Source organism: Protomyctophum bolini (assembly GCF_963924005.1).
Source record: "Protomyctophum bolini genome assembly, chromosome: 21".
NCBI classification, from domain to species: Eukaryota; Metazoa; Chordata; class Actinopteri; order Myctophiformes; family Myctophidae; genus Protomyctophum; species Protomyctophum bolini.
The window spans coordinates 25,767,597-25,792,496 of record NC_137882.1 but is presented as its reverse complement, the minus strand read 5'-3'; the positions used below and the strand labels follow the sequence as shown (position 1 = coordinate 25,792,496).

General features: G+C 46.3%; 1 protein-coding gene across 7 annotated transcripts in view; it reads right to left on the bottom strand.

Annotated features, from left to right (window-relative positions):
- Positions 1-24,900, bottom strand: part of phldb2b (pleckstrin homology-like domain, family B, member 2b) — an 83,344-nt gene that overhangs the window by 38,024 nt on the left and 20,420 nt on the right. For 6 of the 7 annotated variants that reach the window (XM_080793497.1, XM_080793495.1, XM_080793499.1 and 3 more), the window contains exons 4-8: positions 24,099-24,197; positions 22,701-22,784; positions 6,471-6,590; positions 2,796-2,980; positions 1,039-2,292 (exon numbers count right to left, since the gene is read on the bottom strand). In XM_080793497.1, coding sequence (XP_080649623.1) covers positions 1,039-2,292; positions 2,796-2,980; positions 6,471-6,590; positions 22,701-22,784; positions 24,099-24,197 — 1,742 coding nt within the window. Of the gene's footprint in view, positions 1-1,038; positions 2,293-2,795; positions 2,981-6,470; positions 6,591-16,882; positions 17,093-22,700; positions 22,785-24,098; positions 24,198-24,900 lie in introns of those variants that run through there. The other variant, XM_080793501.1, reaches the window with a different exon arrangement.

Here is a 24,900-nt window from a genome sequence, read left to right as displayed (position 1 = left end):
GTGTCCTTGAGCAAGACTCTGAACTGCTCCCGATGTGCAGGACTTGCATGGTTTCCTCCAGCATCGGTGTGTGAATGAATGCATGTGTGAATGGGTGAATGTAATGCACTCTCTCTGTAAAAGTGCCTTGGATAAAGGCGCTATATAAATGCACCATTTAGCATTTATTTCCTTTGTTTACATTATTTTAAAATAGTGAAACAAGGTCTACAAGCAGATCTACAAGCTCAAAACGCACCGCGACACATTGTGAGCTTGCAATTTGTGAGATCTGCAATTTTCACCATTCATTTTTGTATGATGAAGTAGGGTCTCTCTCCCTCTCTCACATCTGCAGAAGGACAGCGTGTGAGAGCAAAGCACGGGTATGTGTTGTGCATGTGTACGCTGAGGCATGCGGTGTTTATCCACCTGCTCCGCTACGGTTCCCGTCTCTAATCTACGCGGTTCTCTAGAGCCACATCTGACTGATGGTTCCTGTGGCCGTGCAGTGGTCTCAACCACGCTGGGCGGACCTCCAGATGCCTCCAACACACACACACACACACACCGACACGTAAGGATAAGAATAACTCTGTTAGTATGGGCTAGCTGCCAAAGGCATCTACCCAGTGGTGAACCTTCAGATTTTTGTGTGGCGTGCGCAGTGTGTGTGTGTGTGTGTGTGTGTGTGTGTGTGTGTTAGACTCTCCCCTCAGAAGATGAGTGGGAGGACATGGAGGAGGTTAGCTTGAACGAAGGCATTCCTGAACTCTGTTAGTGCAGCCGTGTGCCAGGCTGTACGCCTTGAACTGCTGCTGCAGAGGTCAATCCCAAATGGACCCATTCTAGGAGACCTTAACCATTTCGATGTAGAATTAAAGAAGTGAGGGGCGCTCTTATCATCGTATATCATCATGACGTAAAATAGACACTAGGCTTATTTGCTCAGACAGTAGACACTATGAAGTAGAAGTTTGTGTAAGACGAGAATCAGTGCCCATCAAAAAGATAAAACATGTAAACGTCCACACACACACACACACACACACAACTTACCAGTCTCTCCACCTCTTGCTCTCGGAGCCTCTCGTCTCTCTGTCGGTGGTGGTAGTCGGTGAGCTCCTCCTTGCCGCTCAGGGAGCTGATGCTCCCTCTCCTCTCCCTCATGAATCCCCCGGGCGGGGCCACCCCCGCCTTCCCGAAAGACTGCCTCCGCTCCCCCAGGCCCATCCCCATCCCCGGGCCAGGCTCCAGCCCGGCCTTCCCGAACGATGACCTCCGCTCTCCGTGTCCGCTTCCGCCGAACTCGGGGCCGGAGGAGCGGCCCTCCCTCTCCCCCGCGGCGGAGAGGTCCGTCCCCGAGGAGAGCCCGCGGCTGGGCGGCCTCTCGGCAGCCTCGGAGGAGCTCAGGGACCCCACGGAGCTGGTGGAGGTGAGGCTGAGCTTCTTGGCCACGCGGGGGGACGAGGAGCCCCCCGTCTTGGCCGGGATGGTGACGTCGGGCGGGGTGGAGGTGGAGGAGGGGACGGGTGCCGAGGTGGGGGCCGAGGTGGAGGAGAGGGTCTTGGGGCAGGAGAGGGAGATGGACACCACGCCTTCGCCCTGCGTCATGCCGTGCCCTGCAGCGTTGCCGGAGTGGTAGTTGAGGTTGGCGCTCTGGCTGCTGCTGTTGTTGTTGTTGTAGTGGTCCCTGCTGAGCTTGTACGCTCCGGCCGTGTCGGAGCGGCGGGGGGGCAGCGTCATCATCAAGGCCCCGTTGTAGTCCCGGGCCGAGGAGGGGGAGGGGCAGAGGCGGGGCAGCGAGCGGCTGTGGCTGCCCGTGGGCATCATTCCGCTCAGGGAACCCGCCGAGTACTTCCTGGTGCGCCCGCCGCCGCCGCAGGAGGACGAGCTGGTTTCCTGGTTGCCGTAGCTGCGACGCCCCAGACGGGGGCTGGACGGCACGCTGGCCGCGCCCCCCGACGACGGGGAGCGCGGCGACGAGCAGGACAGCGGCGGAGGGGACAGGAGGGTGCCGTCGCCGCCCACCGAGTTGGAGGAGCCGCCGCCGTTCCACATGGACAGCAGAGGGGAGGAGCTCTGGTTGTGCAGGCGGCGGCTGTCGCCCAGGCCGAGCAGGAAGCCGTCCTGCGGTTGGCTGCGGCCCGCGGAGGGGCGGGACGACATGGACGACTCAGAGCGCCGGGACGGAGAGGGCGGGGCCGAGGACTTCAAGGACAAGGGCGGCCGCTCGGAGCCGTAGAAACGCCTGGCCTGCTCCTGATAGGCTGACGACAAGGACGACGTTGTGACAGGCGTGGTGGGAGGAGACTGAGGGAATGAGAAAGAGAAAGTCACCAACCAAGTATTTAAATATTCCATCACACTATTTACTGAATATTGAAATGATCACAAAGGGATGGCAGTAAAAGAACTAAAAGAGCTTAATAAATGTGTAAACCCTGACAAGACTTGCTTGACCCTGTAATAGAATGTAGGCTAATGATTAAATCTCTTCTAGTCCTTGTGATGTAAACCAGGTTAATGGATACACCCAGGTTATCACTGCATGGAACAGTGTAATGAGTAAACTCTGCAACACAAACCATCCCTTCCAGAAACCTCAAATAAAAAGAAATTGGTTAATTCACCCGAAACATATATTTTGTAACCGTGATCAGCGACTAACTTTAGTTATCGGCCGTGAATAAAAGCTTTATTTTTAAATTCAAAACTGAATCTGGGAAAAGATTTACACTGGCAAAATATAAGTAACGGAGGACCACTTGGTTACACCGAGGCTACGCTGAGGTAGGAAGGGCCAGCCCGCTCACCTGCGTCATGCTGAAGTAGGACGGGTTAGCGTCTCCGTTGGCTCTCAGGCTGTTCTCCAGGGCCACCTTCTTGCGCTGCAGGGTGTCCATCAGGTCGCGGAGCTCCGACGCCGAACGCATGCCCCTGGCGCTGCTGGCCCCGCCCACCACCGAATGGCTGTAGTCACTGCTGAACTTCAGGTAGTCTGCAGAGAGGGGAAGAGAGACAGAGTTCATTTCTGTGGTTGAAGACAATATTTTTAGAGTTAGGGTTACAATTACGAAAAGGTTCAGGTCAGTGCTGGGCGGAGATGAAGGCAGTAAGAGAGAGAGAGGACAAGACAGAATAAACAATGAAAACAAACACGTTGATGAGTATTTACGTCATCTGTCCATTCTGTGTTTTAGTTTAGTGGGAAACCTTTAAACGTCTGAGAGAGGAGTGATGGAACGGTAGGAGGCTAAGAGAGAGAGAGAGAGAGAGAGAGAGAGAGAGAGAGAGAGAAGAGAGAAGAGAGAAGAGAGAGAGAGAGAGAGAGAGAGAGAGAGAGAGAGAGAGAGAGAGAGAGAGAGAGAGAGAGAGAGAGGGGGGAGCAGAGATGAAAATGTGGGTCTTGTTTTGAGCTGTACCTGAAGACCAGGTTAGTCATAGACCAGAGCCTTGGCAGAGAAAACCCAACCAAAACAATCCTTAACTGGATGCCAAGTGCACAGGACAGCAGCCAACACACACACACACGCGCGCGCGCACGCACACACACACACACACACACACACACACACTCTCTCACGGTAACTGTACGGTCCAAAACAAACACACATGCAGTAGTTTCGAGTCCACTTCCCCAGTGTGGAATTTTGAGAAATGGAAAAAAGAAACCACAGAATATTTTGGAATTCCCACAAGAGGCCCCCCGGCCCCACCCAAAAACCCTGGATCTAAATCCGGTGAAACAGCGAGGGCTACAATTGTGGTTTTCCACTCCTCTAATAACGAGTAACTCCCCCCCCCACTCCCCACTTCCTGGAAGCACTTTGTTGCAAAAAAAAACGAAACACTGGTTGAAATTGTTACGTGTTGTTTTGGTTGGATTAGCTCGTTAACCATCCAGGCAGGTAGCGCCGGGGTACGGGGAGCTAGCGGCACCGTGCTGGTTTCAGTAGCACGCACAACTAAATAGATTTATGGGCTCAGGCCTCACCCCGTTGTGTAGAGTTTCAAGGAGTCCGCCCTGAATACCGTCTCCATTATCACAGGCGTAAAAACACATGGCAAGGTGAAGGCAATATTTGGGTGACGTTTTTTTGGACACGTTTTTCACTTGTGGATTTATGTGGAAAATAAAGGAACCATTATGACGTTATAGCCCAGACCACCCAGTGTTTAAGTACTACACACACACACACACACACTACACAAAGCTGTAAAGGTACACATACCAAGGCTGTGCATACGTGTACAGAACAGAACAACCAACGCAGGAGTATGAGAGTACATGTGTTCATGTGTGTTTGTGTGCATATGAATTGAATTTAATTGAATTGTCCGGACAGCTGTAACAGAAGCTGCTGTAGTTGCAAGTCTGTGTGTCTGTGCGTGTGTGTGTGCGTGTGTGTGTGTGTGTGTGTGTGTGTGAGAGAGAGAAAGAGAGAGAGAGAGAGCTAAGTCTGAATGTGTGAGGTAGGATGCCAAACCTTAAATGGACGAACAAAATGGGGCAGAAAGCATTTTTGATCACAAGATCAAAAGACACGTGTACGCACACATGCACGCGCGCACACAGACACACACACACACACACACAGTGTGTTTACCTCCATAAATGGCCAGATTTATGCTTCGGAGCTGGCCTGCATCAAGACTATTCTCTCTCTCTCTTACCGTTCAGCTATTCTCACTGTATGGTATCAATCCTCTGTGTGTGCTGCACGGGAATGAAGGCGAGGAGAAACCCTCTCTAAAACTGTCAGAGGGAGAGAGTAGCGCATTCCTGCTGTCTATGAGCTTAAGAAAGAAGGAGCCTACTGATATATGGCACGCATGTGTGTGTGTGTGTGTGTGTGTGTGTGTGTGTGTGTGTGTGTGTGTGTGTGTGTGTGCGCGTGCGCGCGTAAACTTAAAGTGCATGGAATGTATTAGCATGCGCTGATCCTCCATCGTTATGGTGATGCCAGCTGGATTCTGCCATCTCCGTGGTGATTGATAGGGTCGTGTCAACGAAGGTGAGTGTGCGTGTGCGTGTGTGCGTGTGTGTGTGTGCGCAAGTACACACGTTTGAAGTAGGCCAACTGTAAACTCTCTGCTTTAGATGAACCCGTCCCTCACCTGCACACACACACACACACACACACACACACACACACACACACACACACACACACACCGGTCCGTGCGCATCTACCTGTAGTTGTCAGAAACAACAGGCTAGTGGACCAATGGACGACCATGGCTGGACTCAGACATTCGCCTCAGACAGCACATCTGAAACGCAACCCAAAACGTCAGCCGCGTGCGTCCATTTTTCCATGACGTCTTGCGGAGCGGCGAGCGAGCAGGGCCGGCAGAGTGCTGGTTTTCCAGGTGTGTGTAGTTTGTTTGTGACTTGCTGCTTTGGAGTGTTGGCTTACCGAAAGAAAACTACAGCGATGAACTTACGGCACTTCTGTCCTATTGGTCGGCATTTGAACCCAACGCGTCACGACTTCACACATGCCTACAACACGCCGCAACGGTAGAATGGAAGTGAGCAGGGGAAGGTACACAACGGTAGAATGGAAGTGAGCAGGGGAAGGTACACAACGGTAGAATGGAAGTGAGCAGGGGAAGGTACACAACGGTAGAATGGAAGTGAGCAGGGTAAGGTACACAACGGCAGAATGGAAGTGAGCAGGGGAAGGTACACAACGGTAGAATGGAAGTGAGCAGGGTAAGGTACACAACGGTAGAATGGAAGTGAGCAGGGGAAGGTACACAACGGTAGAATGGAAGTGAGCAGGGTAAGGTACACAACGGCAGAATGGAAGTGAGCAGCGGAAGGTACACAACGGTAGAATGGAAGTGAGCAGGGGAAGGTACACAACGGTAGAATGGAAGTGAGCAGGGGAAGGTACACAACGGTAGAATGGAAATGAGCAGGGTAAGGTACACAACGGTAGAATGGAAGTGAGCAGGGGAAGGTACACAACGGTAGAATGGAAGTGAGCAGGGGAAGGTACACAACGGTAGAATGGAAATGAGCAGGGTAAGCCGACTCCCACGACAACACTTTGCATCCGCGACTCGACGTGAGCGTCTCTCCGACAGTCTCGCTGACGGAGCATGAATTAGGCTTAGGAGGGGCCTTAGGACGGGGCCTTAGGAGGGGCCGAGGGAAGGAGGAAGACGAGGAGGAGGATGGAGGGATGAAGAGTGAAGTAGAGAGAGAGAGAGAGAGAGAGAGAGAGAGCGAGGAGGCGACGCATGATGAGAGGATAGAGCAGAGGAGGAAGAAAGGAGGGGAGGATCAAAGCAAAGAGCCCCCGGGATCAAGTTCGGGTCAAAGGTCAGTCAGAAAGATGATCATAGGCTATAGGCGTGTGTGGATGTGTGTGTGTGTGTGTGTGTGTGTGTGTGTGTGTGTGTGTGTGTGCGTGTGTGTGTGTGTGTGTGTGTGTGTGTGTGTGCGTGTGTGTGCGTGCGTGCGCGTAGTGGCGTACCTGTGCTGTAGGCTAGCGGGGACACGGGACTCTTCTGTGGCAACATGCTCTTCATTCTGCTGGCCTCCTCTGGGTGGTTGAAGCGGAAGAAATAGGATTTACCCAGACACAGGGAGTAACCTGGAACACACACACACACACACACACACACACAGTCAAATCAAGTACGACGGAAGCTTTAACCACATGAATTAAATTAGCAATCATCGAGCTCAGCGTTCTCTCTACAGGCTCGTGAGATTGGCAGAAGGGATATTTCCGCTGCACGACACCATTGTGTGACCCCGAGTATAAAACAGGGCTTACTGGGTATATTGTTATAAGGGAACAAAGTGAACACCCGCTGCCAGCCGCCAGTGATTACCTCTTTGGATGGTAAATTAGAGACTAACCAGTCACTATGGCTGTGGAAATAAAAGTTGAGAAGCACAAAGCGTTCTGAATTTTAAGATTTTTTTGTACAATAAATAGCTTTGGTGGGTTTGGTTGTATGTTTGTGATTCTGTCTAAACTGATACTATTTGTTAAAAGTGGTGTGGGCCGTCTTTTGCACGTATTTATCATTTTTGGTCTGTGAAAGAAATCTGCCTGGCTAGTAGTTTTTAAAATCTACCAGCCATTTTGGCTGGTATGGCAAAAAGTTCAGTTTTTTCCCTGTTCCCTGTAACATGTGGTCACATACATACTGTATGTGACCACATGTAACTTAAGTATGTGTAAATGGAATGGATACCATGTATTGTACAACAATGCTTTTGTGCAGTGATTTATTCATTGAAACACATGAATCAAAAACACATTCGGGCTTGTGGGGGTGGGTACTAAAATCAGATGCGGGGCAAACAGCAGCACTTGCAGTTGCAAATAACACAAATTTGTTTAGCCATGCTCGATGTGCCAAGTGGGTGTGGCAAACTGCATCAAGGTGAGACAGTCACGTGTGCAACACGAGAAGAGACTCAAATTAAAGCTTGATCTAAGGCCCTTTCAGATGGGCAGCGCGTGACACAGACGTTGTCGTCTGGATCAAGGACAGGTCTGCTCCAGGTCTGCTCATGAGGGGAAAACGTTAAGAAAATCACACCCGTGTGAACTGAGTGGTGCAACTCCCCTCTCCCCTGCCTCTCTCTCTCTCTCTCTCTCTCTCTCTCTCTCTGTAATTAACAGGCAACAGTGCAACACTATCTCTCTCTGTTTCTGGCACAACAGCACCACTTTTGCCCCTACTGGTACTCTAAACATAGGTTAGGACATAGTCACAAGGTTAGGACATAGTAAGTCGCGCCTCGCAAGCGTGTGTGCGAAACGAGCACGCTCGCGACAATTTGACGGGACCGCGGCCACGTAAATACGCTTGCGTTGTCGCCCCTCAACTTCTCCACGCATACAAAAAAAGTGCAGGCCTCTCATTGAAAATGAGACACAATCGCACTTCAGAAAGCTTCTGGGGAATCCTGGTGCTCTGAGCAATGGATGGTAAATCAGTAAACACTCTAGGTAACTTAACATCACTGTAGATTAGAAGGACTAACCCAGAGAAAACTACTGGCGCACACATAGTTTTATCAGCAAATATGGCGATGAGGACTCTACTCTAGCCTAGTCAACTGGTTCCCATGGCGATGAGGACTCTACTCTAGCCTAGTCAACTGGTTCCCATGGCGATGAGGACTCTACTCTAGCCTAGTCAACTGGTTCCCATGGCGATGAGGACTCTACTCTAGCCTAGTCAACTGGTTCCCATGGCGATGAGGACTCTACTCTAGCCTAGTCAACTGGTTCCCAAACAGACTCTACTCTAGCCTCGTCAACTGGTTCCCAAACACTTGGTCGGGACTCATTTGTGGGTCGCAGACACATACTGTATTTATGGGTCCCTTTATTTTTTGTTTTCTATTTTAGTTTTTAGCTGTTGTAATTTCAAAACATTTTATAAAAAACGGCCCAATATTTCATGAAGAAATAATAGAAAAACCTATAAGAAATTCCATAAATTAGAAAACATGTTTAAGAAGTAGTGAAAACTGCTCATCTACACGCACGCAGCGCGCTTGTAGATCTGCTGTTTTCACTAGTTTGGGTCCTGGGCAAACATCTCATTTCATTTTTCTAGGTCTAGAGCTAAAAGGTTTGGGAACCACTGCTCTAGTCTACGTCATGTTCCAACAGAGTTCAAAATCTTGTTTGATGTGTGACCCGTGAGTCCAGAGAGTGTTTCTCTGGGTCAGTCTTTCTAACGTAAAGTTACCCAGTAACCCAGAGTGTCTTTCTTCATTTATACTCATTAGTCATTACAAACTTGTTGTTACTGTTATTCTTTTAGTTATACATTTGTACTGTGCTGACATTGTAAGAAACAATATCACATTGTTTTGTCCTGTTCATAGGGTTGAGGGTTTCCACACATTTTTACCAATGAATTTCCCTTTCCAGAATATTTAACCCAATTTCCAGACCTATATAACAATAATTTAGCGCAATACTGTGTAATGCCAAAGACAGGCAGTGTAGCAAAAATAAAGCACAGAATATAATTTCGTGACAAATTTTAAGTCAACTACACCGCCTAACCTTAGGGCATAGGATCACGCTGTGGCAGATGGTGCTTCTAGATCTCATTATTTTGTGTAATGTAATGTTACACATGTTTTGGAAAATATGAACAAAATCAATGCATAGCAAAATATGTTTCCCTCCAGGAACCTTGATAAATTCCAATCCTTTTCCAAGAGGACTGGGAAATGTTTTGTCTAATTTCAAAATATCTCCAGGAATAACATGACCGTAGGAGGAACCCTGTATTACATAAAGGTGAAAGTAGATCTTTATTAATCCCGTGGGGAGGAGATCAGTTTCAGTTTAGAATAATGGTCATGATGACCGCTTGGTAAAGGAGCCGTTAGGGCTTATATGTTTTGCTCAGGGACTCTTCGACACGTACTGTTTACAGGGCAGACCAGGAGGGCATACCAGTGAGACGTACTGTTTACAGGGCAGACCAGGAGGGCATACCAGTGAGACGTACTGTTTACAGGGCAGACCAGGAGGGCATACCAGTGACACATACTGTTTACAGGGCAGACCAGGAGGGCATACCAGTGAGACGTACTGTTTACAGGGCAGACCAGGAGGGCATACCAGTGAGACGTACTGTTTACAGGGCAGACCAGGAGGGCATACCAGTGAGACGTACTGTTTACAGGGCAGACCAGGAGGGCATACCAGTGAGACGTACTGTTTACAGGGCAGACCAGGAGGGCATATACCAGTGAGACGTACTGTTTACAGGGCAGACCAGGAGGGCATACCAGTGAGACGTACTGTTTACAGGGCAGACCAGGAGGGCATACCAGTGACTTTCTACTCTATCCAAGAAACCAGCTGGACCCTGGCTCTACCCACTTCTAAGCTACAGCCGCACACATTTTGGCAGACCATTTCCTGGAACAAGCCATGAAAACAAATCCACAAATGATTATTGTTTTGATGATGTAGTGATCCCTAAAAAGGAAAAGTAGTATTGCTTCGATCCTGACAGTTTTCTGAAAAAGCTATGTTTCTATGTCAGTGGTTCTTCGATATTTCAAAAATAGCAGATCTACAAGCTCTGAAGGAAGCTCATAGTGCCCCACTCGGTGGCGCGCTATGAGCTTGTAGATCTGCTATAACCAGAACAGAATGACACAACCCTTATATATTAGTTGGAACTTGGCTAAGGATTCAGGGCCTTGCTCAAGGGCACTACGGCAGAGGCAAACCAGGGACTTGAACATCGGCCCTCCGGTTATACTACCAACCTGCCTCCCATCTGTTGGCAGTCAAACTGTGCACTTCACACACAGCTTTACTATACATATAACCATGTCGTCATCATAACTGCATGAAATGTCTACAGGTGGTTCCTGTTTTAACTTGAAAAATACCGCAAGGTCGAAACTTCGTTCGTATTCTGCTGCCGCTGTGAATAAAGAACATCTTAAAGTGAGCCGTGAGCCCCCTGCTGTTTGCATTTTGGCATATGCAGTATGCAGCATCTTTGATTATTTGTTTTAAACATGAGAACCCAACCAAACATTTTGGCAAAAAACAATTGCCAATCTAAAAGCTCACAATGCATTACAACTCGGTGTGTTGTGAGCTTGCAGATCGGCAGTTTTTGACAAAGAGATTTGGCGAAATGTGTGAAAAGGAGGGGGCGTACATACCCCTGGGTCAACAAAGGTTAAGGTTTAAGAAGTGGTCAATGTGTACACACAACCCCCCCCCCCCCTCTCACAAAGACGGTCAGATGCCAACACACACACACACACACACACACACAGGGCAGAATGTGCAGCAGCAACTCATGTGTGGCCACACATCGTCGTATACACATTCACAAGAAATGTACACAGAGACAGGTAAAAAGCGCCAGGATATTTATCCACTGGTGTGACACACACACACACACACACACACACACACACACACACAGACACACACACACACACACGCAGTCCAGACCACAGTGTTTGCTCTGGCCATCAATTACGCTGAGAGAGGCTGAGCATTAAACAAGACATTGGGGTCACAACCTCTACACTAGACAACCACAGCTGTCCAAACAGCTCCGAAAGCAGAGAGAGACGGAGAGATGCTGACACAGAGACAGAGCGTACAGGGGGGGGGGGGGGTTGTACACTGTACACACTGTAAAAGTCAAGAACAGAAAGGAAGAGACAGACAGACAGTATAGTTAACACATATTGTATAGAAAAATCAACGATCTCTTTATCTGTCACTCTGTGCAACACTGTCACTGTTTTAACCGAAGTCTATAGTCTGTCACGGGGGGGTTTCACATGAGCAGAGCACTGTACTTAATCCCCCCAACCCCCATTAGCGAGCGTCTGTAAAACTGTAAAACGCCTCTACAGTTACATCAGATTCCTTAGACCTGAAGTCAGATGCCAACCCCACTGAACAGAGAGGGAGAGAGACACAGGGGGATGGAGAGAGAGAGAGGGGGGGGGGGGGGGGTGGAGAGAGAGGGAGAGAGAGAGAGAGAGAGAGAGAGAGAGAGAGAGAGAGAGAGAGAGAGCAGGGAAGAGAGGAGTAATGGAAAAACGCTGAATGGAAAAATGTCAGCACTAATTCTCTCTCTCTCTCTCTCTCCCTCAAACCCCAGTGTAAGACGAGATGTTTTGGGAGAATATGTTGTACGATAAAATCCATGGCTAAATAATTAAAAAATTTAGGTCACTGTGAAATCAGCTAAATCAGCTTTAAAATCAGTTTTTGGTTTAGCCCACATCCATGTCAGAGATAATGACTGAATGTGTGCTGTGTGTTCTTCTTCTGTGGGTACTGGCAAACTGGCTATTCGCTGACAGAGACGTTGACTTTGTGTCTGTGCACGCTATAATGTGTGCATGTGTGTGTGTGCGTGCGTGCATGTCAGTGCATCTAGCTGAGGCATAATTATTTGGGGGCTTCAAGTTCAACACAGTCTTTACTTGGGGTTAAAAGACAAGAGTGGGCTTTGAGGATAGTGCTGATGTACTGCCATTACACACACACACACACACACACACACACACACACACACACACACACACACACACACACCAGAATGTTTAGTCTACACAGCTGGACTGCGAACTTCCCAAATACTCACTCACATAAACACTATCTTGCAGGTTCGAACACACACCATGCGGATGTGGCAGCATGGCGCGCGCACACACACACACACACACACACACACACACACACACACACACACACTCACACACACATCAAAGGATCAGTGTGTCTGAGAAACAGAGCAATAGACAAAAGAGAGGTAAGGTCCTGTATCCATGAATGCTTGTGTGAGCAAAAGCTAATAGTAGGTGTTCAACGCCAGACATGAGTAATGTGTGTTAGTAATGTGTGTTAGTATTTAGCATAACAGTGCATGCTCACACATGTGCGCACACACACACAACACAACACCACACCACACCACACCACACCACACTCACACACACACACACACACACAAACACCTCGCCACCATGTCTACTCTCGTAAAAGAGCTAATTTCCCAGTCTTATTAGACTCCCTATGTGCCAGATTTGAGCGGAGAGGTGACTGAAATGTGCGGTCGTCATTATTTGTTCACAGGATCCACTTGTACTCATTTCCTCTAACCCTGGGCTAACAAATAACCACAGGCTAATCCTCTCCTCCTCCTCCCCCCATCCACAACACAGGCATGGGGTGGAGAGATGGAGAGAGAGAGAGAGAGAGAGAGAGAGAGAGAGAGAGAGAGAGAGAGAGAGAGAGAGAGAGAGAGAGAGAGAGAGAGAGAGAGAGAGAGAGAGAGAGAGACTTTCAAAAGTCTATACCAAGCTATAACCTCTCCTCCTATATGTATATGAGTGAGTGAGTGAGTGAGTAATGAACTAGAAAAAGTACCTCTCGGGGCACAGGTCTCAACCAGGGCAGGTCAGGTTGTGGCCTCCTGGTGCCGCTATAATAAGCCAATGTGAAAAGGGTGCCATTTATTCTTACGCCTTGGATGGCAATTGGATGATTTGAGGCCTTTTGTTCCAAAAATGTGTTTTGCAAAAGTCCACCTGTTGGTGGCGCAATAACAGGCCAATGTGAAAAGGGTGGTATATATTCCTCAGCCTATAGTAGGAACATCTGTGGAAGATTTCACAAAAACTGCACGCTGCGGGATTTGAGTCTTTTTGTTCAAAACGGGCCAATCCTGCAAACTTTGAAAGCCAATGTCGTAGCTGTACACAGACGGACGGACGGACACACACACACACACACACACACACACACACACACACACACAGACATACTCTCTCCCCATAACTGGTGGAGACAATTAACTGCAGTAAATTCAGACTGATAACATAAGATGCACAGCCCATAGCCAGTCAGCCAAACTAAAATACCTGTATGTACACAAGAATGACAAGATGTAACACTAAAGAAGAGCATTGACAGAGGCAGACAGATCAGATGGAGATACAGCAGAGAGAGATTCTAGTGAATTACATGGAAAACAGCATCCGTGAGGTCAATTCAGGACTCCTCCTACACACATGTTTATATACATAAACATGTGTATTGCTATACTTCTGAAGAAATTCCCTCTCCAAACCATAACCTCAAACCATACCCATGTGTGAGTGACAGAGGTACAAGAGCATGTACACAAAAAATAATCTTGCCCACTTGTATGTAGGCTAATTTCAAGTTCGACAATGACACACACACACACACACACACACACACACAGAAAAACACATGTACCCCCCACGCATACATCCCCCTAAAAGACTAAATTAATTTCCTCGCCTTTTCTCGCTTTTATCGGCTAATTTAACATTTTTAATTGGCTCATAACAAACATGTACACCTCTAACATGCTACCATCAAACAACATAAAAAAAACTCAAATCAGTCTGTATATATAAACATATATAAAAGGCTAATTGAAAGTTTGCCATCTCCAAAGGCAGACCTCAGAGCCTTTGAAGGCCCAGATGTACGAGCTCGTATCGCAGTCTGGACCCAATTTCTCCCCCCATATATAGATCTGAGTGAAAGCCACTACACTCTCGCCACAATGTTATGGGAGGAGGAAACTCGAACCTGTTGCTCTGTTTGGTTAACATGAGTGGAGGAACTGCCAGATTAGGACCATTATGTTTGGATGAAAAATAAACCCCAATGATGACGATTGAGTGTGGATACATCTGCTTGGATGAAGTCCCCCCCCCTTACCCCCCTGTTGCTGCAGGTGTTACGGGCTGCTGCATATAGCAAATGTGTTACAGAATTTCAGTGACCAATTATGAAACATCAGGGGTCTCTTAATAAACACATACGACATACAAGCCATGCATACACATTACATTATGCCATCATGTAGCACATTGTTTTCTTGGCACTAGTATTGACTTGACACCGTAGTTGGTGGTTGACTTCTAAAGTTCATGGGCCGTTGACACCGTTGTTGGTGGTTGACCTCTAAAGTTCATGCGCCGTTAATTATTGCAATCTTTAGATTTTGCCACTCTGACTTGACCTCTTCTGTTGTTGGTTGACTGTTAAAGTTTGGTGCCGTGGTTTACTGCAATCTTGCTCTGCATAAGAGCATCTGTTAAATGCCTAAATTGTAAAAATCTGTGCACGCATACACAGTCAGTTACACAGTTACACAGTTACACACACACACACACACTAACAAAAGTCCCACCGGGAGCGTAAATTGGCCCTGAAACCACAAATTAACCCCTCCAGGGCCACCAGGGTTGAGCAGTGATGTTATGAAAACATACAATAAACTAGATCTTCCTCAAGGGAGTCAGCCGGTGACTCGGTGGTGTGATTATCTCTGCCAGGCCGAAGGCGGCATGGCCGGACGGGAGATTACATTTAATCCCCTATGTGTCCACAGCTAATCTCACAAACCAAACTACTGCGCCGATCAGTGCCACGGTTCTTGTGCACACGGCTGCCAGTACTAGGCCAAGAAACTCATGTGACAAGAATGAGCGTCAAGCAGCCCCTTGAGTTTCAACATTGTTGTTCGGCTGCAAACATTAGTGGAAGGGATTGAGCCTTAGCCTTTCACTTAGTTCTGATTGAACATAGGGGGGAATTAATAACAAATGTATTAAACATTGATCCCTACGTCATAGAAAAGTCACACCTGTGTGGAGTGAGGGGCGCTCTTATCATCGTACAATACATCATCATGGCGCAACATGTCGATTTGCTCAGACGCATAAATTGTAAATTCTCCATTCATTGTTAATTGCATTTAATGTTTGTGTTAGGACAAAGATCTACGCTATAGCTGAATATAGGAGGGGCTAGCGCCCCTCAAAAACATATGTTTCCTCAGGTCTTTGAAGTTGACAGCCGCAAACCCAATATATCAATAATTATCTAGTTTGTAATTACTTTAATAATATGCTGGCTCATCAGCTGATTGCTGCACTTTGGATGCCTGCTGTAAATGCTTTAGTATTTTATGTCGTTTTGGATAGACATATAGGGGCCGCTGTCCGTTACATTCCCGGCCCAATGTGTATTACCAGCCTCTTAACACAAGGCATTAACCATCAGGATCCTTTGTCATTAGCCCCCCCCCCCCAACAATAACATCACATGTACCAACAGAGAAAGTATGTGTGCCTCCTGGCAGAGATGTATGCTCCATTGAGCCTTTGTTTCTAGTTTAGTTTATGAATCTCTCTCAAATACACACAAAACACAACAAACATAAAATACCAATAAACAAACACACACTCTCTCTCTCTCTCACACACACAAACACACACACACACACACACACACACACACACACACACACACGAATGATCCTGATTCCTGGGTCAGCAAAGGTCCAACATAGTGTAAAGGTTATTATGCCATGTGGATAATCCAGCTCTAATCACCCTGTCAGGCTTTATTTCTGAATAATTACCTCCAACTCCTCCTGCACATTGATTATCCCTTGCTTAGAATACAGACAGGCAGAGAAGACTGGTTTAAGTTTAACACACAATCTCTCATTTTTAGAAGTGAAGTGTGGTGTAGGTTGAGGACAGGGACAATGCGTGGGGTATTGTTTCCAGGTGTCAGGTAGCCAGCCCATGGTGACTGTTTACTTTACAGCCTTGGGGGCTGCTGCCTGCCTCTGAATGTCTCATCCATCCATTCCAAACACACAGCAGTCTGCACTGCAGAACCTCCCCAGCTATAAACGTAGACAATGGGGTGGATCCAACAAAGTTGCAAGTTGATTATTTCCAAACTTTGGGTCGTAAATCTCGAGGAAATTAAATGAACGCAACGCATTCTTTTGGGATTGGTTTGCTGCTGCAGTGCATTGCGACAGAGACAGCAACGATGTCGTTAGTAGACTAATCAACTACAGCGGCTCATAAACAATGCAGTTTGTCCAAACACACGATACTAATATTACATTACTGGGGGGATGAAACGCGATACTAATATTACTTTAATACTGGGGGATGAAACGTTGTCTAACGTTTAGCCACCGTAAAAAGAAGGAGGAGAGGCAAAGACCTTAGACTACATCTGGCTCTGGAGCTGTGGACCAGAGCTAGACGACATCGACTCATGATGAGCAGACGACTGTATGGTGAAAAACTAAACAACGTTTTATCTGATCAATCAAGTGTATATTTGCTTTTCCTTTGCATGAAAACAGCAACGTTTAAATCCCAGAGAGACTTTAAAGAGAAGTGTCTGGACTGCTTGGGATGCATGGCTTGATGGCTTGCATGCTGTAAACAAAATAGACATAAAAAGCAACCGAAAGAGAGAGAGATGCAACAGATTGCAGAGCTAAACTCTCTGAACTTCTGCAGAACAGCTAAACTTTTACAAACCTTTTTATGATCCCATTCAGTGTTGCCTGCGAGTCACTCACGTCGAAAACAACTTCTCTTCGTTTACGCCTGAAGAACTATCATGACCAAATTTTTAAAATATGAAGGAAAAAAATAGGCCGAAACCGATTAACTGGGAAGGAAAACAAATCCCCTCAGTCGGTTCTTTGTATATTGTTATATTACCCCTCTACAATAACTGTTGCTCTTGTGCGTGTCGAAGGCAGCAGTGCAGTGAGTCCACTGATTTACCATCCACGAGTCTGCTCTGCAGCGATCGGAGCGCACCAACTGCGAGAGAGAGGGGGTTTTACTTTCTTTGAGCCACATATGGTTCTATAAAAGACACCCTGGAAAACTCCCGTACACGATGTCGTCTCATTTAACGACGCCTCTAGCCTCTAGCGACAATGAAAAGCACGCCGACACGCCAAGGTGATTTGTGATTCGACTGTAAATAATTAAAAAGCCCAATGTCGCTATTCCTCCCAACCCCCCGGCTATGTAGTTGGTAGGTACAAAGGGTAATAAGACGGCGAGGTATTTGGTGGACGCCCCCTTTGACTCTTTCTTCCTTTGTCCTGTACCTACCTATTTTCCTCCTCTCTCCTTCTAGGCACATAGGAATGAAACATAATGCCCCTCTATCTCTATGGACTATATTCTATTGGACTCTCTCACTATTCTGGAGTGTGTGGAAAACGAGCAGGAATTATGACACACACAGTTAAGTCAGTGACCACAGATCCGGTTCATTTAAAAGGCATAGAGAGGCTATGTGGCTTTTTCTCATTGTTCAGTGCTGACAAAAAGTTTTGGAAAGAACTGCATCACGAGATAAATTAAGTAACTTTAGGGAGGTGGAGAGAAAGAGAAAGGGGGGGGGGGGGTAAATAGAGAAAGAGATATTGGGAGACAGAGAGGAAGATGAACAATAGAAAAAGAGACAGGAGGAATAGGAGAATGATGGAGAACTAGATAGAACCTTTATTCATAGAGCACTTTGATCCAAGCTCATATTCTCTCTCTCTCTCTCTCTCTCTCTCTCTCTCTCTCTCTCTCTCTCTCTCTCCCCCCCCACAGGTCACATGTTTGTTATCTGTTGCTTAAAAAAAACAAATATTGCAAAGAAACAGACCGATGGACATGATCCATCACGTGCGTGCATGTGTGTGCCTGCGGCCGTGTGTGCGTGCGCGCGTGTGCCGTGTGCATGCATGCTTGTGTGCGTGCATGCGTGTGTGTGTGTGTGTGTGTGTGTGTGTGTGTGTGTGTGTGTGTGTGTGTGTGTGTGTGTGTGTGTGTGTGTGTGTGTGTGTGTGTGTGTGTGTGTGTGTGTGTGTGTGTGTGTGTGTGTGTGTGTGTGTGTGTGCGCGCGTGTGTGGACACATGTATGCAAGTGTGCAAATATGGCTATGTGTTACAGCAGTTATATCCATCAGAGATAGATTTCGCCTCTGCATGAGAACAGAATGAACTCTGTGAGACAGGAGAGTTTCATAATCACCCTGTAGATATGGAATAATAAAAAATGTGAAAGTCAACATATCACTCTGATTGCAGACCACACTGCATGTCTGTGTTTTCACATTTTGAGTTGAGTTGGGATACTCAGGTGTTCCACTGAATCGGGGCATCATTTGGGGGTGGCAATTACCAGTAGTTCTCAAACGTTTTCGTGCCAAGGACCCCCAAATGTATACATATTTGGCCTCATCTGAGACCACCAGAAGAAAGGATTTATGTAAAAAAAAAAAAAAAAAAAAAAGAGGATGTGATGCTATGCTAACTACTTTTTCTGGGGTCCCTGGACCCCACTTTGAGAACCAATGTCCTAGACTTCTTTCTTTTTTCTACGAGCTGAAAGCTGAAAGACGGTTCATACTATGAAACTTAATGCACGACCAGACTGACACCAGTAGTCTGCGAGAAGTAGTGGGTTGCCAAGGCCACTTATTTCCAGCCAAACTTGCCATGATTTGGCCCTCACAGTTGCTTGGCTGGTTTTTGGAGGTTGGTTAGCTTATTTCTGTCACGACAGTTGGCAACACTGGCAAGTGGCAACCATACTGACGAGTACTTCCGATTGCTGAATGGCTGCCTTGTCTCCAGCAACAACCTATCACATCCCATGTGGAAATTGACGCCAGCAGGCAGCAACCTTTCCTCCGAGGTGGAAAGCCTGGTGAAGCGAGGTTACCAGCAAGCAACCAGGCATGTGGAAAATAAACCACACACATCAACATGACGGATAAGATTTAGTTAGAGTAGAGGTTATGAGAGATGCAAATAAGAACCAGGTCCAGGTGTAAAGGATTATTATTCCAGGGTAGAGAAGAATGGCCTATTGTTCAAACATAATGAGTGTTTGTTGCTGTTCTTACCGTTAAGAACAATAAGAATAATAAGAACACTATTAAGTCGTTATTAGATTAGAAATGCCACCGTCGTAATGAGGTGTGAGTGAAGCTGTGTTGATCCCTGGCCAAGTCCTGTGGTACAGTACCAGCAAACAATGGATCACATCCTAAACATGGCCATGTCAAATCACACCCTGCATGGTAGGCTGAATAGTGTGTGTGTGTGTGTGTGTGTGTGTGTGTGTGTGTGTGTGTATGTGTGTGTGTGTGTGTGTGTGTGTGTGTGTGTGTGTGTGTGTGTGTGTGTGTGTGTGTGTGTGTGTGTGTGTGTGTGTGCGTGCGTGCGTGAGTGAGTGAGTGAGTGAGTGAGTGCGTGCGTGCGTGGCTGCGTGCGTGGCTGCGTGCGTGCGTGCGTCAGTTGCTCAGCCTGAATCCTAACAACTAACAACTAATATCTCCCCTAGCCAAGGGGGATTCCCTCTTGACCCAGCAGTAGATGTTTGGTTTCCCATGCGTTAGACCCGGGTTCGAGGCATCATCAGGCGTTACACTTGTCAATCGTCCACTTTCCAAACTATCTCACCCTCTTGACCTGCCCTGGTTTTTACCTTTCTCCCGCTCTTTCTTTGGTCTCCAACCTCTCTAGCCCCCGCACAATGCCCCTGCCTCCGACTGTATAGACACACCAAGACGATGTCAATATTTGAATCGGGCCAGTCGCAGCGGGAAGACAAATGGCCTGGTCAATATTTAACTGACAGCGACCAGCCTTCCACAGAGAAAAACAACAAGGCTAAACAAATAGACGGAAAGAAGTGAAAGGTCGCAATTAGAAAACGTCATTGTTGGTCATGCTTTAGTATATTCTTTAGTGAAGGCCAAGGCTGCATTGTGGCATCATGGGTTTTTCATTTGACTTGGCTAACTTAATATAGTCACTTTAGTCAGATTTGTCTCTGACTGGCACCCTACAGTATAGCTCTGTCAAACTGCTTCACTGTACTGCCCAATTAAGTAGGAATGCCTTAAAAATACTACCTGGTTGATCCTGTCAATAGCATTACGCTTGTTTCAAAGATTAAGCCATGTATGACGTCTCAGTGGCGTATCCAGGAATTACTTTTTGGGCAGGCAAGATGTGTTAACTGTCGTCTCCCCGCACACAATCGTAGCACTAAAGGTTTTCAAAGAGATATACCTGCCAGACGAATGGGATACAAAGGCTGAAAGGCATGCATTTACATTCCAATGGGTGACTGAGGGTCGCGCTCTACCGCAACGGCCAATCAGCTGTCCACTAATAGTTCTCAGGTCTTGTTTTTGTCCTCTTTTTTTCTCATTGTATGGCTTTTGGCCAGAAATGGATTTGGACAGGCGGACGCCTGCCCTCGCCTTATTGTAGATACGCCTCTGGTATGGCTAAGTACAAAGACTTGTACAGTGAAACTGAAAAGGGCTCACTAAATCAGCATGTGCAGAGTTTACTGGAGTTCAGGTATAAGCTAATGGCTAAGTTTAGGTATTAGTGTAAATGGTTAATTAATTAAAGCTAATTAATTAGATTAGATTAGTGATGGTTAAGTTGTGATATGCTGTTAAAATGGTAGTGTTTAGGTATGAGATTAAAATGTATTTTTATTGATACATAAGTTAGTGACAAATAAAACCGGGTTTATTCTTCATTCTTCTCGATTAGTGAGGAGGACCAACTACATGAAGATAATGTTGAACATGGGTGCTCCTTTAAGTACCCAAATAGCTGTGGAGAAACACATCTGAACTGGTAGCGGGAAGGCTGAGAAAAATTAGTGTCATCTGGTTGAAGAAGGGAGAGAGAGAGAGAATGCGTGAGGGGGTTGTACATTCTGTGAAATAAATAGAAAAGGATAAACATTGAAGAGAATGAGAGCAGTCGAAAAAGAAAGGGAGATGCTGAAGGCTGAAGAGAGAGAGAGAGAGAGAGAGAGAGAGAGAGAGAGAGAGAAGGGCAGACAGACACACAGATAGATGAAGTTAAATAAACAGCCAGATAGACGCAGAGATTAACTGATCAGCAAACAAAGAGAGACAAGGCAGAGAGAGACGTGAGAAAGATAAGAGGTCTGTGTAGACCTGTGTGAGTGTGTGTGTGTGTGTGAGTGAGTGTGTGTGTGTGCGTGTGCATGCGTGCGTGTGGGTGTTTATTTTATTATTAACTACACCAGCGTTTCCCAAACAATGTGTTGGGACCCATTTTTATGGGTCATGAGTAAATATACCATTTTTTGTATACTGTATTATTATTACAAAACATAAAAAATAATTCCTTACATATTATTATAAGACTGATTGAGTTATGGATTGATTTCTTTTTATAATAGTGTCCTGCACCATAAGATGCCCAGCCCACACAGGCTACGATGTATAGCCTACATCGTTCTCCAGCGCAACAGGCATGCTTTCTCTATTTCCCTTAAACAAAAACAAAAACGTAACATACAACATTCATACGACATCCAAAACGAATCAGGATCCTTATCCTGAATTATCTTTAAGCAGAAGTGAATATATAGCAGACCTGCAAGCTAACAACGCATCCCATTGCGACGCGTTGAGCTTGGAGATCTGCTACAGATCTGCTATAGTTTTAAATGTCTCTTTTGGGCCCGGAGCTATAGGTTTTGGGAACCACTGCACTACGGTGTTTTGGAGACTAGTGTGTACTATGCCGTCGTTGGAAGCTGTGAGTCATTGGATCGGCTAGAGGTTCCAAACCACCACTAATGTAACGAACCCTCCATGGTAGGAGGCCAAACCAGGATGCACGCACTTGCGCGAGCGCGCGCGCGCACACACACACACACACACACACACACACACACACACACACACACGCACACACACACACACACACACACACAGTACACACACACTCTTCAGACATATAACTTAACTGTACGAGTATGACTCATGCACACATTGAGAGGAATGCAAGCTAACCAAACCGCAAACTAACCATTTGTGTGTTGTCTCTCTCTCTCTCTCTCTCTCTCTCTCTCTCTCTCTCTCTCTGGGTTATGAAATGCCGAAAGTATGTGCCCTCATGCAATCTACTGTAGTCAATAACAGAAAGACACTTTTACTTTTAGTTGTCTGTTTATACGTCAACTTGCATGCTGCTGTAGGCCAGTAGATGGCAACATACCAATACTTGTTTGTGCCCCTTGTGTTGGCTGTGTGTGCCAGAGAGAGACAGTATGCACTGCATCTTAGAGCATGCCAGCGTCTGATCTCGTGCTTGCACATGTACATGAGCAAGAATGAGCAGCCGTGCACACCGTGTGTGTGTGTGTGTGTGTGTGTGTGTGTGTGTGTGTGTGTGTGTGTGTGTGTGTGTGTGTGAGAGAGAGAGACAGTGAGAGAGTTCATTTGTTTGTTTTTGTTTGTGCGTGACCCAGAGGAGGGTCATCTCTTCTTACCCTGTGTGAGTGGTGTGGGCACCGTGACCTGTACTCCATCCAGACTGCAGAGGTGACCACAGGGGTCCAGAGTCACCACCCCTCCTGTGTGACAGAGACAATATGGTGAGCGTTTGAGCGGTCTACCCAATTCAGGTTGGTTTGATGTTGAAAAAAAATCAAATCAATTCAAATAACTGTGAAAATAAACCATTCCCTTATTTAAGTTTTAGGCTGAATTTATACTCCATCACACAATTGCTTTTCATGTTAGTTTTGATTTTTCAATTCTTGCCACCAATGTGACACCGTTCAGACTTAAGGCATTTTCTTATATGTTATAACATATATTTATATATTTATCATAGTTAATGCCGGGATTTCAGCCTGTTCAACTGCACCATATAGTTAGGGAACTTTTGATCTCTTCTGTTTGGAGTTGATTGTACTTGCAGCCCCTGAGAAAAGTTCTGTCAGTGTGGGGAGTCTCGTCTTCTTTCTAAAATAATTCTAGCCATCATTCCACAGAATCCTGAAATTTCAGAAATATTAAGCAGACATTCCGCTGTGGGGTGAGCTCGGTTGACCACAGAGCCATGCCAGTTCAGAAAACAGACATCTTTATGGGCCAATTAATCAGAGATTTTACCGGCTCAGTGGCCAGGCCTTGTGATTAGTGTGTCTTGCCCTGAGATTGGGAGGTCAGGGTTCAATCCCTGGTAGAGTCGTAACGAAACAAATGGTACCCAATGCCACCCTGCAGCATCAAGGGGTGGATTGGGGGCAAGTCCCTGAAATATAACTAGACTCATGCCCAGGGGGTGTACTTGTACATCAAGCCGCCTCAGGCAACAGAAACAGGAGATAAGCTCCTGCACTGTAAGCCACATTGGTCGGGAACAATCGTTTTCTTTTTACCATTTTTCCCCCTCCCAATTGAGTCGTTATGACAATTAATACCTCCAGTGGCGTGCACAGAGATTTAGATGGGCAGGTGCTCAACTGAAACACATTTGTCCAGAGGGAAAATGGCTCTAGCACCCCTTAGGGCTGTATTTTGCGTGTCTTAAGTACCAGGTCTTATTCCCTAACTTGAGTAAACTAAAGACCTGGAGGCGTGATCAATGCCATTTGGCTATTCTGAGTGGCCAAAGAGCACTGATCACGCCTCCAGGTCTTTAGTTTACTCAAGTTAGGGAATAAGACCTGGTACTTAAGACACGCAAAATACAGCCCTAGTGTCTATCTGTGCATGCCACTGAAATTGACTGAATACCTCCCACTGCTTTCCACTACTGCTTGCCACTGCTGTGGTACACTACTATTGTATGTGTTTAAATGTCTCTGTGAATTGAATACACAGGACCTCAATGGATATCCTTTTTAAACCGAGACCACTGATGTAGTGTCTCTACCAACCTTCATTGAAGATCAGACAGTGTTCTGCCTCTATGCCAGCTCCTTGGATAGTGATGTCCTGAGGCACCGGGGCATCTTCCCGGCCAATACGAGTCACTCCTGGAACATCACATAAAACACACACAGAGTGGATGTCATTACATATATGGCATGCTTAAGTTCTGGCTGTGATTCTATTCGCCGCTGTTTTATACCAGGTCTAAAAGCACATTCTTTTGAAAAGGGCTACACAAATAAAAATGTGTATGCATCAAGTGATCTTGGTACACAGAAGTTGATCTATTGAAGATTCTGACCTTCAAAGTACATAATTTTTGTTCTGATTGTATTGCTGTATCGTTGTATTGTTCTTTCTGCTTTGGCAATGTAAACGTATGTTTTCTCATGCCAATAAAGCCCTTTGAATTGAATTGAATTGAATTGTATGCTCATACATCTGCATATAATTTAGAAAGACACACATACCGTATGCATGATACACGCATGCTCACTCGTCATTACTGTATATATATTGTCTATTATTGTATGCGGTCTATACAATTAGTCATGCTGGATGACAGTATAATTTTTTAATCTCAACTCTAACTCTCTGTTGATAGATAACCTAAACCGAGGCATATTGAGCCAAAAGAGTGCTGTTGTTTTAACATTTATGATGATGAATACCTCTGTTAGCTAACATTTATTTCTTCAGCAGTTGTGACTCTGTGGGAATAGAGAGGTTCAGTTGCCCTAAAATGGCTTGTTTACATTGTTAGCATTCTTCAGTGAAACTTAGGGGGGGCACGGCTAGCTGTGACAT